The sequence below is a fragment of the Trifolium pratense genome, linkage group LG7, assembly GCF_020283565.1.
Source record: "Trifolium pratense cultivar HEN17-A07 linkage group LG7, ARS_RC_1.1, whole genome shotgun sequence".
In the NCBI taxonomy this organism is placed as follows: Eukaryota; Viridiplantae; Streptophyta; class Magnoliopsida; order Fabales; family Fabaceae; genus Trifolium; species Trifolium pratense.
The window spans coordinates 24209073-24235910 of NC_060065.1; the positions used below are offsets into that span (position 1 = coordinate 24209073).

Below are 26838 nucleotides of genomic sequence, written 5' to 3' on the forward strand. Positions count from 1 at the left end.
AATTAAAAAAAAAAAGATTTCGTACAAAAATAACTTTTTTTGCCTAAATAAAAAATTAAATTTTCTTATTTTGTCCCCAAAATAAAAAATTTAACGATTTATTTTCAAATATTTTTTAATTAAAAAAATAGAATCTTTATTTTTGTCTGCATAATTTAGAGTTGCAGATATAGTGCAAGCTAAGGTTGCTGCACAATTTAATATCACATAAGAATTGAAGCATAATTTTGCTTTATTTTTTTTTGCTGCATAATTTAATATCACATATAATTTTGGTAGAAGAGGAAAACACAAATAAAACTTCTTCTTCTATTTTTTTTTTAATTCAAAGAGATTAACAAAAAAAATAAAGTTTTGTTTTTAAAAATTAAAGATTATGTTTTTTTTCTAATTCAAAGAGATTTGAAAATAAATCTTTAAAATATTTAATTTGGAAATAAACTTTATTTCGGAGTAAATCTTTATTTTGGGAGTAAAATAAGAAAATTCATTTTTTTTATTTTGGGAGGAATTTTTTTTTAAAATTCGTTTGTAGGAAAACAAATATAATTTTTAAAATTTTGTAGGAAAAAAAATTATTTGTAGGAATTTTTTTTTTTAATATTGGGAAAAGAAAATTGGTTCGTTTATTTTGTAGGAAAAAAAATTTATTTTTTATAAAAAAAAATATCTGACGTGGAATTTTTTTAAAAAATATAAATGATTTTTTCCATGTGTACAAGTCACGTCAGCAGATTTGCACAGTCACATGTCCTGCTGTACAGCCAGGGGGCAAAATGAGAGAATTTATTTTTTGCAGGGGGGTAAACAGAAAAAAAATATGCACAGGGGGGTAAACGAAAATTTGCTTATTTTGCAGGGGGGTAAATGATCATTTACCCTTCAATAATTATGCATATTGATCGAGTATAAAAAACAGGCATGGTTCAACCTTATCGTCACCGAATAACTTAATTCCTTGTAATAAATGAATTAAGTATTAAAAAAATATGAATTAAGTATGTATATAAAATGACTATTTATTTAACATAGACTGAATTAAGCTGAATTGATATACTAATAAATAAGATATGTGCTATACGAGCATCATATTTTAGGACAACAATTTGACACCTTATCTCTCTTCACTCACAGCACAGAAGAAGAAATGTATAATTGTTGTATATCTGTTTGTTAGATAATGGTGTTTGAATAACATTTTTGATTAAATAAAGTTATTGTTGTTAATATTTTAGAGTGACAAATAATTTAAGAGCAACAAATATTCCAAATAAAATAAATGCACCGAGGGAGAGAACCATCTTGAAGTTGCTCAAGTTATATCATAATTAGAGAAGGGAAAATCATGAGTAAAAGTGGAATGACATTTCAACAGATTACTTTACATGGTGAACACTCCATTTTCATACATACACCGATAGTACAAACTACACTTGTTCCTCGTGTAGATGTGGATGCATTGTTTGTGCTGGTGCTATGGCAAATTGCAGACCCCTATGATGCCCGGATTGTAGCACGAAGGCAACTTGGGTTGCCGCTAGTGCTGCAGCCTCCTGTTTCAACAACACATGAAACGATAAAGAATATTATACCCAAATACTCGGTAACACAACCAAAAGATAAGAACTATTTAACACTTAAACTTTAGATGGAAGATGTGTCTAGTGTCCGACACTGGCACGACAAGGGCACACATTATGATACGTTCAATAACTTATGTCTACGTGTCTACATGTCAATGTCAGTGTGTCTGCGTTCAGTGCTTCATAAGAAAGGAGCAAAAAACATAATTTTAAAACCGACACTTACTTGTCTTTGTCGCCTTTGTTGTAAAATACTAATCGCCCAAGCCATGATATAGCAAGGTAAAAGAAAGCCAGCAGCTCGAAGCAAGAAAAGCTGCAGATAGATAATGTGTAATTAGATATGTTTTCTCTACAACACTTGAAAGCAACATAACAATTGTATGATGTTATGAACTACTTAGACAAAAGGAACTCAAGTTACTTACAGAGAAAAAAGTTGATGGATCATCTTCAGTATCAGCATCCGTGACAGAAAGTGCGTGCCTCAAGAGTAAAAGGGCCATTAACTGCACCAGATAAAGAGAACTAATCAGTCTTACAATCATGTCCAAGTGTAAATTATTACTTCCTAGCACAATCAATATGTATGAAGAACCTAAATTTCATTGCAATGTACCCAAAAAAAAAAAAATTAATTTCATTGCAACTACAATTGATTTTGCTAAAAAAAAATATGTGCATGTATCCACTGCTTAATAGCAGGGCATAAAGAAAATGCGTTCTTGATGGATATACACATGACTTAATTATACAAATAATTTGTTAAAAAGGACTTCAAGGTTATAATGTCTTACAATTAGAGCAGCTGAACGGCAAAATGCAGCTCCATTGGCATTAGAAGCGGCATATCCATCATATTCTGCTTCGAAGAATTGGCGTTCAGCCTCTGCAATTGCCAAGAGTCGAGGATCATGCAAGTCCAAAGGCGTGCCAGAGATTGTCCAGCCTCCACTGCAAAAGTATTCACAGCTCACCAGTCAGTAAATAAGTTTCAAATCAATATTTTCATTAGTATGAAACAGATTGCTTATGCATAACCTTTACTCTTGACTGAAGACTATCTTAAAATCGAAACTTAACCTTACCCTATATCAATGGTAGTTTCTTCGGGACGCGGTGGTGGAGCAGTATAACCAGGTTCATAGGACTGACAATTACATGCATAACAACAAAAAACTACATTCAAAGGTAGTACAAAACAAATGTAGTTGAAAATATTGAAGACATGAAAATCGAAGAAGGTATCACTATTTCTAATACCTACCTTATGACATATTTCACAAGTTGTGTCTCCTTTTTCGTTACACCAGCGTTGGACACACTTTCTATGAGCATACTGTGGAAAAAACCATAGAAAAATCCAACAGTTCATAAATTAGGAGGACTAAAATATAGAAAATACAAGACATCAATATCTTGTAAACAAGAGTGCTCCCAATTACTAAGAGTGTTTAAGTAAGCAGTTCCATTCAGCACTTATTCAGTAAACATTTATGTCCAAGTGTCAACAAAAATGGGTTGCAGATAATCTCTACCTTCGTCAAAAGATATGCACAACAATGCAAAGTACATCTAATGAAAATTTATTATCTAATATTTTGAAAATGATAGTTTGTCTCGGTGTAACGAGAAGTGGTAACGGACACTACCAATACCATTTTGCCGTGGCCTTTTTGCAGTAACTTTTTAAGTCATGCGTTCATTGGATGTCAGTGTAAAACTAAATAAAATTGATTAACAATGCTAATACAATATGTCCATTAAACACATGCAAATTAATGTTACAAACTTCAATAATCTTAAGAAACTTTGTGATGCATTATCACCAATACTAATGCTCTACCATCAATGATCTTGTTCGATAAAATTGTCATATAGACAAAATGGAAAGCTTCATTCATCAAAATCAACTCATCAACAAACAAGAAGAAAATGACATAACATGATTGGTTTCTACAGACAAAAATCTATCTATCAATTGTAATTTATTAAATTTTAATTTAATTTTGAATTTTCAATCACCAACACCAAGACATAGATTGACATAAAACAAAAATATACCTTAAGACTACCGCTACAGGCACATGGATTCTCCAAATTATTAATGCTATCATCATCCTGACAAATTCGACACTCCGCCATCTGCAACAGCGGCTCATCCTCTCCGTCGTCGTCATCATCATCATAATCTTCTGGTAAATACCCTGAAGGTCCCGCTGGTGTCTCGTTCACCGGCGGCAACGGCTCAGGAGCAGGTTCGGCCGGATGTTGAGCCAATGGCTCAACAGGCATAGGCCGAACCAAACGGTCAACAAACAACACCACATGATCGCCCATTAATCCTTCTTCTTCTTCTTCTTTTTTTTGTCTAATTATTCAATTCAAAATCAATCTAAAATCTAAAATTGAAAATGACAAAATTTGTAATGAGAAAAAGAACAATGAGTCTGTTTAATATGAAGATCGCGCGGTGAATCGGCAGATCCCTAAAAATGAAAGGAATCTGAGACTCACCGGAGAAAAAAGTAAAGAGAAAAAGAAAGAGTTTATAGAACGAGAACGAGAAAGAAGGGAAGGGAAGGGAAGAGAGAGAGTGTAATAGAAAATTGGATTCTGCGTATATATAGGGAAGGTTAACATTGGTGAGATGATGTTGTTTTGTTTGGTTTAGTTGTGTTGTGGCTTCGTGGAATTAGAATGAATGAATGAATGAATGTAGAAGAATTTGGGAACGTTGAAAAGGACAATATAGGTATTTACAGAGGTTTGTGTACCTTGTTGACGTTGTATTTTTTGTTGTTAGTTGCCGCGTAAATGACTCATTCCCCTTGCGGTCGGGTTTTTGGGACCCATTCTTTATTTTTTAACAAACATACTCTACCACACTCTCTTCTATTTATTAAAATTTATATGGGTCCCATAAAAGTTATATGGGTCCACATTTTTTTATGGACTCATGTGAATTTCAACCAATAAAAGAGAGTGTATTGAAGTGTGTTTGTTAAAGAGTGTGTTGCTAACATTATTTAATTTTCTTTGTACTCCTTCCGTTCCAAAATGTAAGACACATGGAGAAAAAAATTTGCACCAAATTATAAGTCACTTTACATTATCAATGAAATATTTAATGTTATTTTTCCTATTATACTCTTAACTATATATTACTCTCTATTCTTTCAATTATTCAATTTATCTTTCTTATACCATTAATGAAGGACAATTTTGTAAACTAACTCATAATTTCTCTTTTCCTTACAATATTAATTAAATTTTTTAATTTGTGTAATTTTACCAAAGTGACTATCCCACCCGGTAGACTGCCGAGCAACAAGTCCCACAACACAGGAGCGGGATTCTCTAAAAAGCCAAGGTCGCAGGTGGCCAAGAGGGCCCACTTGGAGACTTGGGATCTCAACAGGAAATACGAAGGTTGCTTAAAGCCGACCAATAGGCGAAAGAGAATCAACTAGTTTAGTTCTGATCTGAGTAGGCTTATAAATAATAGGGAATACTCTAATCCTGGAATCAGGGCTTGTGCCTTTTATGATGAAAAAATGGAAACACTATTTTGTCTATATATGGCAATGTTTTTTTTATGTTTGGTCTCAACCAAGAATGATCAATATAAACCAATTATTTGAACATTCATTTCAGCTTTTAGGCTATTTTTCAAATGTGCGGCTAAATCGTTCAGTGGTACGGAGTCAAATGCTGCAAAATACATTTCTAATCGAAATTGTTGGCAAAAAACTTGATATAATAGTTCCAATTATTCCTTTAATTAGATCGTTGTCTAAAGCGAAATTTTGTAATGTATTGGGGCATCCCATCAGTAAGCCGGTCTAGGCCGATTCATCCGATTTTGATATTATTGAGCGATTTTTGCGAATATGTAGAAATCTTTCTCATTATTACAGTGGATCCTAAAAAAAAATGTATCGAATAAAATATATACTTCAGCTTTCTTGTATTAAAACTTTAGCTTGTAAACACAAAAGTATTGTACGCGCTTTTTTGAAAAGATCAGGTTCAGAAGAATTATTGGAAGAATTCTTTACCGAGGAAGAAGAGATTCTTTCTCTGATTTTTCCAAGAGATTCTTTTACTTTGCATAGGTTCTATAGAATCGGATTTGGTATTTGGATATTCTTTTCAGCAACGATCTGGTCAACGATGAATATTTTGGAACGGATGAAGTATTTTCTTCTTGAGTTTAATTGTTGTGCACCGTTAGTGTAAAGATTCTTTACACATGCATCCAATGATGTTTTGCCACATCATTTAATGAACATGACACATCATGTATTTTTAATTATCATACATGATGTGTTGATATATTATTGAACGCATGTGTAAAATAATTTTACAAATTAAATTCTTTCTTCTTTTATCTTTTTGTTGTATTTCTTTGAGATTAAAAAAAATGCACAGACTGAGTAATATATCATTACACATACATACAAGAAAAAAGGTTTTCGGTAGCGACAAATATAACACCTCATGTCAATTTATCTAGAATATCAACAAGAGTGTACATAACTGAATCGGGAATCATTACGTTTTCATTTGGTATCGTCCGAATACATAAATAGGATTACAAAATCCAAGAGATTAATACTAAATTGAGCTAACAACTGAAAACATAAAAAAAACTAAATCTTATACAAAATATAAGATAACATGACATCAGCTCAACTAGCATAATCCATGTATCTTAACTCCATGCTTGCAGACCATGATATCTCGATCAACCTGTTTATCTGAAAACAAATAAGTGGAGGATGAGAACAGTCACTTCGTCTCAGTGGATTCCTACTACCCAGTTACTATTGGTGTCTACACCGGGGGCAACTGATGAACTAAAAGTTCCTTGATCCTGATTGTCAGTCTCTAACATAATTTCATAACATGATTTCATAAACAAATGCTAAACAGTGCCCCCGGGGGCACTGGTTAAGCATGTTAAAATAGAAATTCTGTCTCGAAATGCGTGCATTCAATGCCTCAAAAGTACAAAAAGTTGTCTTTTCAATATAAATTTTATTTTTTATTTCCTTTTTAGGTATGCTTAACAAGTGCCCCGGGGGCACTGTTTAGCATGACCCATAATATAAAAGTGTAACACAGATTAATTATCTTGTTCATTTTAACATAACTAAGACACTCTGAGGTGAGCCGGTCTCAGAGGCCTGACATATCCTTCGTCGATGATTATACGCATCGACACGGCATGAAGCTCACAATCGTAACATGATTGGATTCCTCGAATCCTATAACGTGGTACATAAGTAACCACCATGATTGACTGACTTTCTTAACTTAACTTAATTATCTTAATTGTTATCCTGCCCATAATTTCCCTCCCTGGGGTAACTAACTTGTGCTGATTTCCTGATTATCATAACTTAACATGTAATTAACATTTTAATTAATCATTACACTTATAATATTCACAGAAAAGTATCTAGGAAGGCATAGGATTGAAAAGTATAAAATAGTTCCAAATTCTAAATCTGCAAAGCTCTGAACTGGTATTCTCACTTAACAAGAGTCAGCTCGCTTAGCGAGAAACAGCCAAAATGTTCCAACATCCAAACGAGAGAACACTCTCTTAGCGAGCTTATCAGTTCACAACTCTGTTTTGCGATTTTCATCAGTTTTGCATAAAATTATTAATACAATCCTTTTCATTCCTAACCATGAGTATCACAGCGTGTAATAAATGATTAAAAATGGAGAGAAGCTTTGGGATTAAGCTCCTCTCATACACCACTTGACCCTAACTTATGATATCATGCAATAATTCATAATTGGGGACACTAACATAATATATCTAGTGTCATCATACATAATTTATTTGGGCAACTAAAGTGCTATGCTATCTAAAGGTTGAGCTTCTAAGGGAACCCACCTGAAAAGAAGTTTGAACAATAGCATCGACACTTCCAGAGCTCGCCAAAACGCATAATTTGCAACTGAAATGCTATAAACCCATAATCAGAATTTTCTGCATAATTCTGCATTAGAGCACCAACTTCAAAAATACCTACTGACCTCATTTCACGTCCAAAAATTATGCAACCAGTGCCACAACGACCGTATTTGAGTTAGCTATCCATAGAAACAAACAGCATCTTAAACGGTTTTACAGAGAGAGAACAGTCACCTTTTTAGTGCCTGTTGTTAGAATATTTTCTAATATTCTGTGGGCTGCAATCAATTGTGGGTTTTGGTTTTAATAAAAACGGGTTGATGTTGTTGTGATCCATTTGATGATGCTTAAGCCAGATAATTGTGATCAGTAATAATGGGCTTGAACACTAATTCTGATTTGTGTAGAAACAAAGTGTAGGCCCAACTCTAGAGTCCATGATGGGTGGTACTAGGGTTGTTATCTTATAAATAGATAGGCTAGGTCCCCTTTGCCGTCACGTTGTCAAGCTTGCATAAGTTGAACGCTCATTTGTTGTCTTCCCCATCAAAGACCTCAAAGACTGGAGCATGTGATTAGGCAGAGGAAGACCTTGTCTAGTATATTGATGTTTTCGATATTGGTGCGCTTCCGGTAACGATGGTTTGTGATTATGATTATCAAGTAAGTGTGTTCTAATTTCATATAATATATCGATCTCTAAACTGTTAATTATTACATGTGGTATCAGAGCCTAATATTATATGAGTTAGAACCCTAATTTTTTTGTTGAATTAGAATTTGTTAAAACCATAATTTGATTTTGGGTTTATGTTCGGCTACTGCCGTTCGATCTTTATATTGGTTTTTTTCAAATTTGATGTTCGGTGTTGAATTTTGTTGGAATTTGATCTATGCTTTATGCATCTCTCATTAGATATGTGCTTTATGAATCACCGTTTCTGGTCGAATATATAATTCTTTGGATCATACGACTCGGATCATAAGTGTTTTTATAATTTTTATTTTATTTTATTTTTTTTAATCGTGAAACCATAAAATTTTACTTTGGTTTAATATTGCTATATGAATCGTACGATCGGTGATTTATACATGGGGTTGCATATTGATTGAGTTTTGTAGAGTGAAACCAACGCAATTATTTTTATAGTTAGTAGAGTGAAACCAACGCATATTGATTGAGTTTTGCATATTGATTTATACATGGTTTTATATATGACTAGTTTTGTGTACTAGTTCTATGCTCAATTCAGTCATATATTTTCTTGTTGAAAATTCAAATTGATCAAAAGGCATTATTTTTTAAACAAAATTTCTTGAGGAATTCGGTTGTTTGATGCATCATAATTCACACATATTATACCGAAAGATCATATGTTTTTATGGAACCAATCAAGAGACATCACCAATTTGCTTTTTCGAAATTCCGAGAATAAGATCGGTTCAATGTAAGGGTGGGTGAATCCCTATTTTTCATTGATTTGCGATTTCTCTCAAATGGTTTGATATATATCATTCTGAAAATTGATTTGGTGTTCTCTTTGTCTATTCTGTTTTATCAGCTGTACAAGTGTTTGTTTTTGTTAGCGATCACTATTCGGTCTATGTGTTTCCGTCGTATATTTTGGTTCACGTTTATTTAATTTTGACTTGACGGGACATCAATTAGGCATAAGTATCGCCTGTCTTGAAAATTGGCTGATAACATAAGCATTTCTTAGTGGCCTTTATGCAATTAATCTGACATGTAAAAAGGAAATATATTGCTTTCTTTGATTAATATTCATATATCAATGACAACTGCAGTTTGGTTTTCATATTTAAGATTTTGATTGGTTTTCTTTTGTTCTATTGACCGATTGGTGCTTATGGAAAAAACTACTTGAAAGTTTGTTTTGAAAGATTAATTAAATTGCTCCTTTGTTTTATGTGCTATAATAATATAATCTATGTTCCGATACAAATTTTGCTTAATAATTTTGAGATACAAAGTGATAAACTGGAACGTGAAATAAGCACATCAATTGTTGTCTATTCAGTGTCAAGAAAATAACTATATACTGAATACAATAGATCCAACACAAATCATTCATATTGGCTTTCACAAATTTTGCAAAGCATGTTTGGCTTTCATGTGCCTATTGTTAAACCACTGTAGTTATTAAAATTGAGTGCACATGAAAGATTGGCTTGCAATTTTTACCGGCTTATATTTTCGGAGTTTCGAGCATCTATATGGATTTATTTATTCAGAAATTGTGATGTCAGTCAGTTGTCATTCATATTGCTTATTTAAACTAAATGTCCATCACAGTATCTATGAAATTGTTATATGCTTTCAGATTTTGTTTACATATAGCTTCATGTGTATAGTGTGATGCTAATAGCCTTTTGGTTTATACACATGTGCTGCATTTGTTAATTTCTTTTCTCGGCCGTTTAATTGGATTTAAGTTGAGTACTATAATATTTTTGCTCTCTAATTATGTTGTGGGTCTTCTTCCTCAATATTGGGACCAATTAAATGCTTCTATGTGGGATTGCTACTAATTCTATTTTGCAGCAACCATGTGAAGTATGTTAAGAGAAATTTGGTGAGAAATTTTTATTTAAAGTGTTATGGTATAAGTGCTCAAATTCTTCTGGTTTGCTCAAATTCAAATTATGGACTATTAATTTTGGATGTTGCTATAATTCATATTTTCTCCCACTTATTTGCTCAAGAGATCAGATTGTTTTTTCAGAAACTTAATTTTCTTAATTTCATGTGTTATATATGATAGAGTTTGAAGCTTCCGTTTTATTTCATATATGATTTAATTTTCTCAATTACGGGAGCATTCCGAGTGTAAATTTGTGCAATATTATGATTTGATTATCTTCTATGCTTGCCGCTTACATATGCCGGTTGATATATATGAGAATAAAAATATAAAATCAAATGATATGATTTTGAATCTGACCTTATTCATAACTTGTGATCAGTCTCTTATATGTTGTCAAGAGTTAACTGATAGAAGCTATATATGTATAAATTTGAGTGGCAGAATATTTATTAAAATCGTGTGTTCTATTTTGATTGGTTTTCTACGCTTGTTATTGAATTTGTGCACACAAGCTGGTTCCGATTTAGTCTTATACTACACTTTTGCCTTGTTCTTGGTGTACATGCTCAACCGTAAACTAGTACTGAAATTAAGTTTTTTGGCAAGGCAATTGAAAATTGAATTATCCTTGATTGTTTATTATTAGAGTCGTTTTATTTTGATTTAACAGTTTATTGTTGATTTGTGAACTGTTTGAGATGACACTGTAAAAGACTTCATGGTACTCTCGAATCATCGAAGTTCATCGACTCTATTTGCAAGGATGTAAGTCACACTCTTGAAGGTTAGTTGTGCAATTATTTTTCATGTTGTGACTTATTATACAATTGCATATAAGGAGAAATTTGTTTTCAATATCGTCTACTCCTTTTGAAATAATAAATGTGCAATTATATACTAAAATTTTGTTGTTTTTCCAGAATATTCTAAATTAGAAACTCTCTATATAATAATTAATTAATTTCATGTTATATACTCCAATTTTTTAAATTTTACTCTATTGAGTGGGAGTATTTCAAGTTTAATATTTTGAGAGTTCTATTCTGGAAAAATATAAATTTAGTGTGACATTGTTTGACATGTCCATTGTGTGATAGAGAAAATAGTTGAATATTTGTTTAAATATTTTAACACTTTTGGATTGGTAATTCAACTATAATTCTCTATCAAGTGGGAGAGTTTTACATGTCAACTATTTATAAATGTTTATAGAGACTTATATTGAGGAGTCCTATGTTATTTATAAAAGTTCGGGACTATTTGATTTATATCCTCAATAATATTCAAATAAAGTCTCATATTATTCCGCTGCATAAATTATTTATTTATTATATTGAGTTGACTGTTTCACAGTAATGATCTCTTATGAGTTGACTGTTTCATAGTAATGATCTCTCCCTTCAAATACTATTTTTCCGCATTGAATAATTCAAGACATGTTGAGAATGCAAATTAAAATATAATGAGTGATCAGTTTAGATGCATTTAAATAATGCATATTTTTACTGAGTCGTGTTCTGACGAAAGATAATGATTCCTATGCAAGAGATTTCATGCATTAATATAGGCCGTTAACACCAAAGTGGAACCGCTTATATTATTGATTTGATGAAACTTTTCTTTGTAGTTTGAGGAATATGTTTTTAATTATTGATTCCTATGCAAGAGATTTTATGCATTGATAGGCCGTTACCACCAAAGTGGGACCGCTTATATTGATTGATGAAATTTTCTTTGTAGTTTGAGGAATGGTTTTAATTATAACATGTAATTTTCTGCCCAAAGGTGATTATTATATGTTACGATTAAAAATTAATTTTAGATGAAGTTATTGGAGGATGTATTGATCGGAGGAATTTGTCTGCCTAAAGGTGACAAATTTCAAAGTTCAATGTATACTCATTGATTAACTTATCTGAGGTTTTGACTGAGGATTTGACCTTAGTTTGTACATTCTGCCCAAAGGTGACTGTACTATTATATTGGCCTCTTATGATAATACTACAAAATGGATTTCCCCGCTCATAATTATGTTTCCATTGAAATGTTGAACATCTTAAAAATTATAAGAAATGGAAGCAAGTATTGGAGTTTTCTTTAAAAATTGTGAAGGAACGTTTGGATAAGTGGGAGTTTTAATATACCACTTGATTAGTGGGAGATAACTCATATTCTTTTGATATGCTTGATTAGTGGGAGTTTGAATTTTATTAACTCCTTTTATAAATTTGAAATTATTTGAAATATAAAAATATTTGAGCTCAGTGTTGTTGGGATCACTATGCCGGTGATCAACACTATTTTGAAGCTGAGGCATTATATAAATAAATATTATAGCTCAGTGTTGTTGGGATCACTATGCCGGTGATCAACACTATTTTGGAGCTGAGGCATTATGTGAAAACATAAATAAATAAGCTCAGTGTTGTCGGGATCACTTAGCCGGTGATCAACACTATTTTGGAGCTGAGGCATTATGGTATCTTAAGAACCATGTAATTTCTCTGGCTTTGAGGCATTTGAGAGAAATTATGTCTAAAATATTGGAGCTCGATGTTGATTAGATCATTATACCGCGGTAGTCAACATCATTTGGGAGCTTGGACTTGTGGTATCTTATGGACCATTGAATTTCTCTAGCTTTAATGCATTTGAGAGAAATTGAGGACTGACGAAGAAAATGATAGTATGGTTGAGATCACAGACATATCATTTTCTCGCTACACTCTACACAGATGACTAGTCGACGGGGTTAGGTGGTATTTGTAACCATGGAAGGTGTTGTATCGATAATGATATAATTACCGCTATGATTCGATATCATTTAACTTTTGTTGGACGGAGTCTTAATTAGATGTTGCATCTTGGGATCATTGTGGCCACGTTAAAATATGTTGTCAACCCGAGAGTCGTTTTCAAAATGTTTTCTTCAAATTAAATATACACAATTGAGTTTGCCCAAGTGGGAGAATGTTAGAATATTTTCTAATATTCTGTGGGCTGCAATCAATTGTGGGTTTTGGTTTTAATAAAAACGGGTTGATGTTGTTGTGATCCATTTGATGATGCTTAAGCCCGATAATTGTGATCAGTAATAATGGGCTTGAACACTAATTCTGATTTGTGTAAAAAAAACAAAGTGTAGGCCCAACTCTAGAGTCCATGATGGGTGATACTAGGGTTGTTATCTTATAAATAGATAGGCTAGGTCCCATTTGCCGTCACGTTGTCAAGCTTGCATAAGTTGAACGCTCATTTGTTGTCTTCCCCATCAAAGACCTCAAAGACTGGAGCATGTGATTAGGCAGAGGAAGACCTTGTCTAGTATATCGATGTTTTCGATATTGGTGCGCTTCCGGTAACGATGGTTTGTGATTATGATTATCAAGTAAGTGTGTTCTAATTTCATATAATATATCGATCTCTAAATTATTAATTATTACACCTGTCTGTCCAGAATACGAGTTTAACCCAAATTCTTCCAATTCTTCTAGTTCCCTTAATTCTTAACTCATTCACCAAATCCATTAATTGTGAACAGAATACATGCATATCCAAATATGGAAACATGATTTGGGTTTAGGAATTAGAATTTCAACCATCAACATGAGAAGGAATGGAGAAATCAAGTTCTTACCTTAGAATCCTAACAACTCCAATTGATGGTTGTGAACATAGATTGGCATATGCAAGCTTTAACAATGGAGGAACATGAACTTGTGAAGGAGGAAGGGATTTTCGACCAATAGCAGGAATGAGAGGAAATCAAAGATTGATTTTGCTTCTAACGAGTTCAATCGATGTTGGGCACTATAATTTTCACACATGCAGTGCTTATTGAGAAAATAATTGATTTTTGGTTTTCATGGAGGAGGGAGTATTGTCGTTGCTGATGAAGAAGGGGGGAGGAGGAAGTGATTTCATTTCTTCTCTCTCTCGGCTCTTTTGTCTCTTATAGACAACATTTTCACATGAATTACCAAGTTGTCCTTTATGCCCACTTAATTAACCAAAGTGTACTTGTGTCCTTTAATTAACACTTTACAATTCACTTATTTTTATTTGGTCTTTAATAATTGTCTCTAGCAATTATTTCTAAGTAATATTTCTCTATTAATTAAAGTTGGGATGTTACAACAAATATTGGTGAGAAAAATACAAAATTGCTGCGAAATGTATTTTTCGCAGCAAAAAAATTATCGCTGCATGTCATTGGCATATGTGTCGTTGCGAAAGGTTTTGCAAGGACAATCAATGTCGATGTCATAACTAGTGTTCGCAACAACAAAGATTGTTGGCGTATGATGACTATTGTCGCTGCAAAATGTACTTTTGTCAACAACTAAAGTCGATGCAAAAATGTATTTTTGTCAACAACTAAAGTCGCTGCAATAAGTTATTTTTTGCCAACAATATCAATTGTTGTTATATCTTTTATAACTCAACAACAAAATTAGATATTTTTGTTATTTTTTATAAAAAATTTTGCATCATTCACTTAATTTTTAGAAAATCTTTTTTTTTATATTATTTATAAGTTATGTTTTTCGTTCAATTTTTTTTAATCAGCGAATTTTATTTATAAAAAATTAAAATACATAGAATCAAAATACAAATCATAAGTCTTTTAGACCGTAAGAAAATCAAATAATTACAAAAAAAAAAAAAAAATTAAGTGGTCATCAGATAATATCAAAACAGTAAAATAGAGACTAGGCCAACAACAAGAAGCTAGAAAATACAAAAGAATAATACTACTTGAATGTCTATCACTTAATCCTATAAGAACACTGCAAAAATTACTAAGACACCGATGACTGATCTCTTTCCTCACTCTTTTTTCCTTCATTATTCATCATCTTCTTTCATAGTATTGACACTTTTCTTCAATTGCATTAGTATTTTTTGTAACGCCCCAAAAATTAGGATTCATTTTATTTAATTATTTAGTTGTTGTGGTGTTGATTTTCTTGTTGTGGTGTTGATTGACGATGTTTATGTGGTATTGATTGACGATGTTATTTAATTATTTTGTGATGAATAATTAAATAATTGATAAATAAAAATAACGATGTTGCTAATTAGAAAATAAATATTAAAAGAAAATAAGTAGAAAATAAAATAAAGAGGTGTTGGGAGTAGGGGTGGCAAAACGGGCCAGGCCCGCCGGGCCGACCCGTTTGACCCACCATTTTTGGCGGGCCGGGCTGAGGTTTTCAGCTCGCTACCTTAAGGTAGCCCGCGGACTTTTTATATTTTTTTAATTTTACTGAAAATTGGGCTTGGAATGAGGAGCCAAAATCTCAATCCAGTAATATTTTTCTCTCATATAAAACTTCACGTTTCTTTTTCTGCCAAAATTAAGGTTGTTTGTTTCATTCATTCATTTCATCCGCCGTCGTGCTCCCTTTATGCTAGTATTTATCCTTTTATCTTATATTGTAATGAATTACTTATTAACTTAGTTGATGTTTCTGTTAGTTTAATTAAGGGTAATTGTAAGTGTTAGTTTAATTAAGGGTAATTGTAAGGAATTACTTATTAACTTAATTAATGTTTCTGTTAGTTTAATTATCCCTATTCTCTGCTGCAATCTTCTCTCAACTCTTAATTATCCCTATTTTCTGTTAGTTTAAAAATAGGAGGTAAGAATTTTAAGGAATTGTGAAGTTTTAATTCAACCTGCTTAACTTCACAATCTTCTCTCAATCCAATCTGCTAGTATTTTTTTTAACATCAACTAGGAGGTAAGAATTGTGAAGTTATAATTCAAACTATTAAAAAAAAAGTATTTGGCGGGCCGGCCAATAAATGGGCGGGCTTGAGTTGTTGAACCCGGACACCTAAGTTGCCCCGCCCTGCCCCGCTTTTGGACGGGCTTAAACGGGGCGGGCATGCCTACTTTGCCACCCCTAGTTGGGAGCATAGAGGGGTGTAGATAGGAAAATGGTAGAGAAAGGAATAAAGAAGAACAAACACAATTTTAATTCCCATTAAATCATTTTAAAAATAATAATGCTATTGTCCCTTAGAATTAATTGGTTTAAAGAGTGGTGAAGTTGAGAAGAGTTAGCATACTATACAAACAAAAGAAAACAAACATAAAAAATAGTGCTAATGGGTGAGAGGAAAGAGAAAGAGCTCATGAGAGAGTGAAGAGAAGCAAAGGAAGGAAAAACTTAACCTCAATTTATGGAGTTCACTGCAATCCAAGTAAGGGAGCTTTATACTCTTGAAAACTCTGAATTCAATAGGCATACTTTGTATTGATTATGTATGTGCTTAAGTTGTTGTTCTTATACTTCCTCCTACCACTATGTGATGTTGTTGTTGTTGTTTCAATACTTATTCTTAATTTTGATTTCATAATTTGTTATGATAATGTTTTTATGCTTTTGTTGTTGCTGCAATTCGTGTTACGATGTTGAGTAAAATAAAACCATGGATTTGTGTTGTTCTTGAGAAATTCAAATAATGGAGTTTTTAGGATTTTGATGATAATTCTAAAGAAACAGTTTCATAACGTGTTGAGCATCAAATTATATTATAAGGCAATTCTAGGATTTTTCTAGGTCGAGAGAATGTCAAAACCGAAGCTTTTGAACAACCATCAATGAAGTTTTTTTTTTGTAAAAATTCGTGTGAAGCTTTTGTTATGTAAAACATTCGAGTGTCTTTTCTAAAAATAAATACCGGTTATCTTCGTAGAATTGAATGACGATCGAAACGGTATAAAGAACATCAATATTCGTTGAGAAATGAGAGAGAATGAGTCGGGTCGAGGAACCGGATCGAGCGACCCGTTTTGCAGTGAAAATGGGTGAAGGAGATGAACAGTAGCGGGTTCGCTTCGCCCACTTGTGATTCAGGCGTGTGGGGGCGCGTGAGTGGTCTCGTGTGATCATTATTTTTAAATTGTTTTACCGAAACATAGTAAATAATTTTCTTGAAATTTTGGTACCTATTTGGTAATTTTTGGACACTCGTAGCTATTTTTAATTAATTATTTGTAGTAAAAAGGTGATTAAAAATATTACAATTTCGTGAAAATTAATTAAAATTTTATGTACAGTATGTTGAATATTTTGGAACCCTCTGGTGTACCTCACTCTCCCCTAGTTTTATATAATCTTAAGGATTTGAATTACACCGAGTTAAATTGGGTTAAGGGTTCTGTTAAAGACGAGTAATAAGTTGTTGTCCTGAGAGGAGTGAATGACTAATTGTGTTATTAAATTTTAGTTGGCGTTGTAATCGAAGTTGCTAATAATTGTTGTGTATCAATGTTGTTTTAAGCCATAGTTCGTTTATAGTAACCGTGTTGTTTGAATTGTTGTTTTGTTGAATAATGATGTTGAGCTACGTGGTTATAACAATGTTGAATTATCTATTTTAATGATGTTGTAGTTGTTCCGAAATTATGATGTTGTATTTGTTGTTGTTGTAGTTGCTTATGAACTTTGTTTATTGATGTTGTTATAATGATGATGAAGTTGTCTATCGAAGTTGTTAAATGATGTTGCCTATTGACGTTATTTATTATAACATGACATGCATTCATTCATGTGTCCAATGACGTTGCCTACTGAAGTTGTATAAATGATGTTGAAAATGACGTTGCTTAATTAAGTTGAAAATGACGCTTCATATGAAAAGGAATATTGATTTGGCATATTTTTTATTCTATCTTAATTTTTCGAAAAGATCTATTATTTATTTTTTTATTTCCTCATAATTTATAATTTATTTTACTGATTTCTAATCTACGCCCCCTTCTTTTGCTACCAGCAACTAGGCCCACTACTCTTATATTTCTTTTCTCTGCCAGTCCATACCCCCTCCCCCCTACTTGCTATCCAACCTTCTTACCTCATTTTAATTTTATTTTTTTCTATTTTTCTATTCTTATTTGATTTGCTAAATAAATTTTAAATTCTATCTAATTAATTTCTCCATAAAATAACTATCATAATCCCATGACTTATGTTAATATGCATAAGCCTTTTCTTATGTATGGTGCATAAGTCATTCACAGCCATCAGATGATTTTACACATGTAATAATCATAACCGAAGAACTTTCTATTTTTGCTTGCTCAATTTCGGCCACATTTTACATGCGATTCGATCACCGATTTCGAAAACTAATACCGGAAACATTCATAAAATCGAACGACGATCAAAACGGTATAAAGAACGTCGAGTTTCGTTGATTATTGAGGGAGAACGAACCGGGTCGACGAACCGGGTCGTCGTGACCCGTTTCTGCAGAAAATGGGTGAGGAAGATGATGAACAGTGACGCGCGTCCACGCCCACTCTCACTGTCGGCACGAGGGGGCGCATGCAGTGCGAAGGAGACTCCAAATTTTTTTATTATTTTTACATAAAAATAGTAAATAATTTTCTGAGAATTTTGGGACCAGTTTGGTATTTTTCTGAGATCTGGAACTATTTTTAGTTAATTAAATGAGGTAAATATGCTTTTATAAATATAAGATATTAATAAAATTTTCCCAAAATTTTATTTAGGGTATTTTGAATTATTTGGAACGGTTGGGGATACCTCACTCTCTTCGGTTTTATATCGTCTTAAAAATTTAAATTTATTTCACAATTTTTATTAAGGGTTAAATATGTTTTTGGAGAACAACTCTTTGAAACCATTCCACAGCAAAAATGGTTTCATACCGTTATACACTGAAACCATTAGTCTAGTTAAATGGTTTCAAGGCGTTATACACCGAAACCATTATTATAGTTAAATGATTTTATATGAGCATTAGTGTCAAGATGTTATACACTGAAACAATTAGTCTTGTTAATTGGTTTCAATATGTTATACACTGAAACCATATGTCTAGTTAAATGGTTTGATACTGTTATACACTGAAACCATTATTATAGTTAAATGGTTTTATATGAGCATTAGTGCCAAGATGTTATACATTGAAACCATTAGTCCTTTTAATTGGTTTCAAGATGTTATACACTGAAACCATTTGTCTAGTTAAATGGTTTCATACTGTTATACACTGAAACCATTATTCTAGTTAAATGGTTTCATAGCGTTATACACTGAAACCATTAGTCTTGTTATTTGGTTTCAAGATGTTATACACTGAAACCATTAGTCTAGTTAAATGGTTTCATAGCGTTATACACTAAAACCATTATTTTAGTTAAATGGTTTCATATGGGCATTAGTGCCAAGATGTTATACACTGAAAACATTGTTATTAAGTAAAACATCACATAACCATTTTACAAAACCATGCTACATAAAGCAAAAAGTCATATAAAGCAATTAGGGTTAGTTTAGTTGAAAAAAATTTGGATAGTATGCATGAGATATTGGATTCGATCATTTTTTTATTGTAAAGTAAAATCGATATATATATATATATATATATATATATATATATATATATATATATATGTAATTAATGTATGAAATTTTATTTATATTGTGATTATGATTGATAAAACTTAAAATTAAATTGTATGTTTGACAAGTATGCTTTATATATACATGAACCATTCGTTATTATGTTGGGCTTCGAAGGGGTGTATGACGAAAATTAATTAAAAATGGATTTTTATAATATATACTTAAAAGGAACAAAAATTATTATTTAATTGGAAACGGGGGGCGCGCTAGAAATTTGGGGGAGGGGTGCGCTAGAAGTTTGGAGGAGGGAAAAAAATTGGGGTCGCGCTAGAAATCTAGGGGAGGAAAAAAAAATTGCGGGGCTCACAAGAAATCTAGGAGGAAAAGGAAAAAAAAAACTGGGGAGTGCGCTAAGCAAAAGGGGGGCGCGCAAGTAATGGATTGCCTAATTTTGGGCTTGGGCTGACCTTTGGTTGACTTTTGGTGTAGGAAGCAAATATGGTGGGTGTAGGAAGCAAATTTATGCATGGTGCATAAGTTTAGGCTTATGCACCATAACCACACCCCAATAGTTAATATGCATAAGTCTTTTCTTATGTAAGGTGCATAAGTCATTCACAGCCATCAGATGATTTTACACATGTAATAATCATAACCAAAGAACTTTATATTTTTGCTTGCTCAATTCGGCCACATTTTACATGCGATTCGATCACCGATTTCGAAAATTAATACCGGAAACATTCATAAAATCGAACGACGATCATAACGGTATAAAGAACGTCGAGTTTCGTTGATTATTGAGGGAGAACGAACCGGGTCGACAAACCGGGTCGTTGTGACCCGTTTCTGCAAAAAATGGGTGAGGAAGATGATGAACAGTGACGCGCGTCCACGCCCACTCTCACTGGCGGCGCGTGGGGCCGCGTGCAGTGCTAAGGAGACTCCAAATTTTTTTATTATTTTCACATAAAAATAGTAAATAATTTTCTGACAATTTTGGGACCAGTTTGGTATTTTTCTGAGATCTGGAACTATTTTTAGTTAATTAAATGAGGTAAATATGCTTTTATAAATATAAGATATTAATAAAATTTTCCCAAATTTTTTTTTAGGGTATTTTGAATTATTTGGAACGGTTGGGGATACCTCACTCTCTTCGGTTTTATATCGTCTTAAAAATTTAAATTTATTTCACAATTTTTATTAAGGGTTAAATATGTTTTTGGAGAACAACTCTTTGAAACCATTCCACAGCAAAAATGGTTTCATACCGTTATACACTGAAACCATTAGTCTAGTTAAATGGTTTCATGGCGTTATACACCGAAACCATTATTATAGTTAAATGATTTTATATGAGCATTAGTGTCAAGATGTTATACACTGATACAATTAGTCTTGTTAATTGGTTTCAAGATGTTATACACTGAAACCATTTGTCTAGTTAAATGGTTTGATACTGTTATACACTGAAACCATTATTATAGTTAAATGGTTTTATATGAGCATTAGTGCCAAGATGTTATACAATGAAACCATTAGTCCTTTTAATTGGTTTCAAGATGTTATACACTGAAACCATTAGTCTAGTTAAATGGTTTCATAGCGTTATACACTAAAACCATTATTTTAGTTAAATGGTTTCATATGGGCATTAGTGCCAAGATGTTATACACTGAAAACATTGTTATTAAGTAAAACATCACATAACCATTTTACAAAACCATGCTACATAAAGCAAAAAGTCATATAAAGCAATTAGGGTTAGTTTAGTTGAAAAAAATTTGGATAGTATGCATGAGATATTGGATTCGATCATTTTTTTATTGTAAAGTAAAATCGATATATATATATATATATATATATATATATATATATATATATATATATATATATATATATATATATATATATATATATATATATATATATATATATATATATATATATATATATATATGTAATTAATGTATGAAATTTTATTTATATTGTGATTATGATTGATAAAACTTAAAATTAAATTGTATGTTTGACAAGTATGCTTTATATATACATGAACCATTCGTTATTATGTTGGGCTTCGAAGGGGTGTATGACGAAAATTAATTAAAAATGGATTTTTATAATATATACTTAAAAGGAACAAAAATTATTATTTAATTGGAAACGGGGGGCGCGCTAGAAATTTGGGGGAGGGGTGCGCTAGAAGTTTGGAGGAGGGAAAAAAATTGGGGTCGCGCTAGAAATCTAGGGGAGGAAAAAAAATTGGGGGGTTCACAAGAAATCTAGGAGGAAAAGGAAAAAAAAACTGGGGAGTGCGCTAAGCAAAAGGGGGGCGGGCAAGTAATGGATTGCCTAATTTTGGGCTTGGGCTGACCTTTGGTTGACTTTTGGTGTAGGAAGCAAATATGGTGGGTGTAGGAAGCAAATTTATGCATGGTGCATAAGTTTAGGCTTATGCACCATAACCACACCCCAATCAATAGTTAATATGCATAAGTCTTTTCTTATGTATGGTGCATAAGTCTTTCACAGCCATCAGATGATTTTACGCATGTAATAATCATAACCAAAGAACTTTATATTTTTGCTTGCTCAATTCGGCCACATTTTACATGCGATTCGATCACCGATTTCGAAAATTAATACCGGAAACATTCATAAAATCGAACGACGATCAAAACGGTATAAAGAACGTCGAGTTTCGTTGATTATTGAGGGAGAACGAACCGGGTCGACAAACCGGGTCGTTGTGACCCGTTTCTGCTGAAAATGGGTGAGGAAGATGATGAACAGTGACGCGCGTCCACGCCCACTCTCACTGGCGGTGCGTGGGGGCGCGTGCGGTGCCAAGGAGACTCCAAATTTTTTTATTGTTTTCACATAAAAATAGTAAATAATTTTCTGATAATTTTGGGACCAGTTTGGTATTTTTCTGAGACCTGGACCTATTTTTAGTTAATTAAATGAGGTAAATATACTTTTATAAATATAAGATATTAATAAAATTTTCCCAAAATTTTATTTAGGGTATTTTAAATTATTTGGAACGGTTGGGGGTACCTCACTCTCTTCGGTTTTATATCGTCTTAAAAATTTAAATTTATTTCACAATTTTTATTAAGGGTTAAATATGTTTTTGGAGAACAACTCTTTGAAACCATTCCACAGCAAACATGGTTTCATACCGTTATACACTGAAACCATTAGTCTAGTTAAATGGTTTCATGGCGTTATACACCGAAACCATTATTATAGTTAAATGGTTTTATATGAGCATTAGTGTCAGGATGTTATACACTGAAACCATTAGTCTTGTTAATTGGTTTCAAGATGTTATACACTGAAACCATTTGTCTAGTTAAATGATTTGATACTGTTATACACTGAAACCATTATTATAGTTAAATGGTTTTATATGAGCATTAGTGCCAATATGTTATACACTGAAACCATTAGTCCTTTTAATTGGTTTCAAGATGTTATACACTAAAACCATTTGTCTAGTTAAATGGTTTCATACTGTTATACACTGAAACCATTATTCTAGTTAAATGGTTTCATAACGTTATACACTGAAACCATTATTTTAGTTAAATTGTTTCATATGAGCATTAGTGCCAAGATGTTATACATTGAAACCATTGTTATTAAGTAAAACATCACATAACCATTTTACAAAACCATGCTACATAAAGCAAAAAATCATATAAAGCAATTAAGGTTAGTTTAGTTGAAAATTTTTTGGATAGTATGCATGAGATATTGGATTCGATCATTTTTTTATTGTAAAGAAAAATCGATATATATATATATATATATATATATATATATATATATATATATATATATATATATATATATATATATATATATATATATATATATATATATATATATATATATATATGATCTAACCTGATGATCAGAAAGGTTGAGGCCGGTCCGTTGAGCAAGCTTTCACACCGAAGGGGGGGTTTGTACCTGCAGGTGCTCCGATGCCTAAGTCAGCAAGAGAACAAGAGATACAAAAGAAGAGAGAGAAAGTATAGTGAGTAATGAATCAGAATACCTGGCTCTCCTGTCTAGGAGAGCTTATATAGTGCCCCCAGCGCTGGGCCAAAGGTTGGTCTATTGGGCCGGGATAACCGGCCCAATAGACTCAACTGCCAAGATAGTCCCTGTATCGTAGGGGGAGACCGTTATTTTGCCTCTATCTTGGTTGGAGCCGTTCCGCTATTCGCGGGTAAGGGATAGGCTCAATGACAGATGCGGTTGGACAAAGGAGCACGTGCTAAACGTGCTGCTTAGTTGTTAAGTTGCGGTGGAATGGATCAACATGCATGGATAGACGAGCACGTGTTTAACGTGCTGCTTACCCATTAAGTCGAGCAGGGCACGTCATTGGCTGACGTGTCGGGGAAGTCTCCCCTTATTGGGTTGTGCCCCAAATGTCGGGCAGAAGCGATTGGGCCAGCTCTTGGCCCAGTCCAGAACAATATATATATATATATATATATATATATATATATATATATATATATATATATATATATATATATATATATATATATATGTAATTAATGTATGAAATTTTATTTATATTGTGATTATGATTGATAAAACTTAAAATTAAATTGTATGTTTGACAAGTATGCTTTATATATACATGAACCATTCGTTATTATGTTGGGCTTCGAGGGGGTGTATGACGAAAATTAATTAAAAATGGATTTTTATAATATATACTTCAAAGGAACAAAAGTTATTATTTAATTGGAAACGGGGGGCGCTCTAGAAATTTGGGGGGGAGTGCGCTAGAAGTTTGGAGGAGGGAAAAAAATTGGGGGCGCGCTAGAAATCTAGGGGAGGAAAAAAAATTGGGGGGCTCACAAGAAATCTAGGAGAAAAAGGAAAAAAAATTGGGGGGTGCGCTAAGCAAAAGGGGGGGGGGCGCAAGTAATGGGGTAGTATATGGGGGGCGCGCGAGTAATGGATTGCCTAATTTTGGGCTTGGGCTGACCTTTGGTTGACTTTTGGTGTAGGAAGCAAATATGGTGGGTGTAGGAAGCAAGTTTATGCATGGTGCATAAGTTTGGGCTTATGCACCATAACCACACCCATAATCACATAATAAATTGAATGATACCTAAACACATCAACTACTAGATTATGACTAAATCACTATCATGGGTGTACATCTTCTCTCTAGCCGGTCTTAATATTTGGATAGACAAGTTTCTCATTCTCTCTAAATTTTTTCATCTTCTTTCATAGAAAAGGGGGGTAATTTGGGGTCTTTTTGACCCGAAATCACCCCCTTTGCATGTTTTTTTTTTTTTTTTTTTTTATTTGTTTTAATCTGAATAAGTGGTTTTCACATAAATTCGGATTTCCTTTTGTGATTTTGCCGTCCCGTATTGGTGTGGTGCTTCCTTTGCCGTCTTGTTGCGGTATTCGTTTAATTTAATTGGCATATCAACTTCGGTCAACAACTGATTCACACAGTGATTGAGTTCTTCAACGATGCAGATCTGGGGGCATAGGTACTCAAGTTACTTTGATTTTATCACTTTATTCGTATGCATGAGTATGCCGTTTGATGCTATTAACTTGGATGTTGTGAATTTGTTCACATATGCATCCTTTTTATTTTTAACTTTATTGAATTTGTACTTGAATCTTATGTACTCTATTAATTTGAATAAATGAATATCTTTTCTTTTTGTCAATTTTTTTTTTAAAATAATAATTTCTAAAAGATGGGGTGTTACATCATTTCCACTGGCCAAAAGGCTCATTTCCTTTCACTCTCTATTGTCTTTCTATCTTATACCCTTTTCCTGCAATTACTTACTATACACCCTCTTCACCACATTTTATCCTAATTCTTTATTTCCTCCGTAAGGCCATTTTCTCTCATCTCTTTTCTTATTTTTAATTTCTAAAATTAACTAAAAATCCATCTAGCTATTCCCCCCTGTTACCTCGCTACTCCTACCCCACAAATCAAATAACACATAAACATACTAAAAATCAAATATATTAAAGTAACTACTATTTCCTTCCCGTGAGTTTAACTTAGGTGACAAAGACATTAAATTATATATACAGGGGACCGGGGTTCGAACCCCAATCATGCCACTTATCCAACTTAAGTAGTGTGAAATTTCTAGCTACTATGCTGCTTAACCAAAAAAAAAAAAGTAACTACTATTTCTAAATTTGGCGGTGATACACATGCAACCATCAAAATTTAAGGATCATGTAGAAAGAATGAGACTTGACTCCTATATCTGATTTTCGTTGTAAGAACAGTCTTAGTTTTATGAAACTATATATACTAGTATTTCTGCCCGTGTGATGCACGGGGCAAAAATTGTATTTTTATTGCAAATTTATGAAAAAAAAATTAACAAATTATGAATTTGAATATAATGTTTTTTTAAAATAGTTTAGTTATACTTTTATGTGACATTGATATATAGATAAATTATATATCAAAATAACATATGAATTACTTTAGAATAAATCAATCCAAAACTCGATCCAACAGTTTTCACAAAAGAAAATCCAAACAATCCAAAATATTCAATTTTTTGCAGACATCAGTTTTTTTGAATCGTTTATTTTTTTTTTCTGAACAAATTTGCTGTTTTTATTTGAATCGGTTTGAATTTAAACACCCCTAACAATGTTCAGGTGAGATTTTGCATTTCCATAGCAAAAACAACAAAGCAAATAAAAGAAACAATATCTTCCGATAAAAATACACAACAAACATTGTGAAAAATTAAAATATTGAAAAAAATTGTAATATTTATTAAGCTAAAATCTTTACATGAATTTTTAGGTTTCAAGTTGGTCTCTTATGTTTATTTTAGGTTTCAAGTTGGTCACTTATGTTTATTTTATTTTTTTAATTAAAACCAAATGACATGGAACATGACCGAGACCAAACTTGAGAGACCAATTTGAAACTTTTAACTTGAAACTTAAAGAAAAGATGATGGACCAACATGAAACTTTTAAAATCTAAAATAAAGATAAGGGACCAAAAGTATAATTAAGCCGAATCTTTACATGAATTTTTAAGTTACTGAAAATCACTATTTTAATTTGTGAAAAATGAATTTAAAATAAATTTTACTATTTTTAATTAAAATATTTTTAAAAATATAAAGAAAAATAATTTTTTTAAAGATAAAATAAACATGTCTTGAATGATGTGAAAAAATTAAATTGTATTTTTTTTAACAGAAAATCAAATTGACCTATGAAGTTATAATTATATATATATATATATATATATATAGGGGTTT

The 26838-nt window shown here is 32.3% G+C and overlaps 1 protein-coding gene, 1 long non-coding RNA gene and 1 pseudogene across 4 annotated transcripts; 1 reads left to right on the plus strand and 2 right to left on the minus strand.

Annotated features, from left to right (window-relative positions):
• Positions 1–1247: 1247 nt before the first annotated feature.
• LOC123899522 lies at positions 1248–4337 on the minus strand. Of its 2 annotated transcripts, XM_045950674.1 has the most exons (7): positions 3648–4337; positions 2851–2922; positions 2672–2733; positions 2381–2537; positions 2012–2092; positions 1810–1899; positions 1248–1553 (listed from the first exon to the last, which is right to left on the minus strand). In XM_045950674.1, exons 1-7 carry the CDS (start codon positions 3921–3923, stop codon positions 1428–1430), a joined length of 864 nt encoding a protein of 287 aa, XP_045806630.1. In that variant the 5' UTR covers positions 3924–4337; the 3' UTR covers positions 1248–1427. The 2 variants fall into 2 exon arrangements, with proteins under 2 accessions (XP_045806630.1, XP_045806629.1); XM_045950673.1 differs by having other exon boundaries at positions 2672–2922; positions 3648–4317.
• On the plus strand, positions 4296–5797 carry LOC123896101 (annotated as a pseudogene).
• Positions 5798–6122: 325 nt separating this feature from the next.
• On the minus strand, positions 6123–14187 carry LOC123899419. Of its 2 annotated transcripts, none has more exons than XR_006805599.1 (4): positions 13570–14187; positions 7641–7763; positions 7498–7569; positions 6123–6346 (listed from the first exon to the last, which is right to left on the minus strand). It is a non-coding gene; the product is annotated as an uncharacterized LOC123899419 (long non-coding RNA). The 2 variants fall into 2 exon arrangements; XR_006805598.1 differs by having other exon boundaries at positions 7498–7561; positions 13570–14186.
• Positions 14188–26838: the final 12651 nt, after the last annotated feature.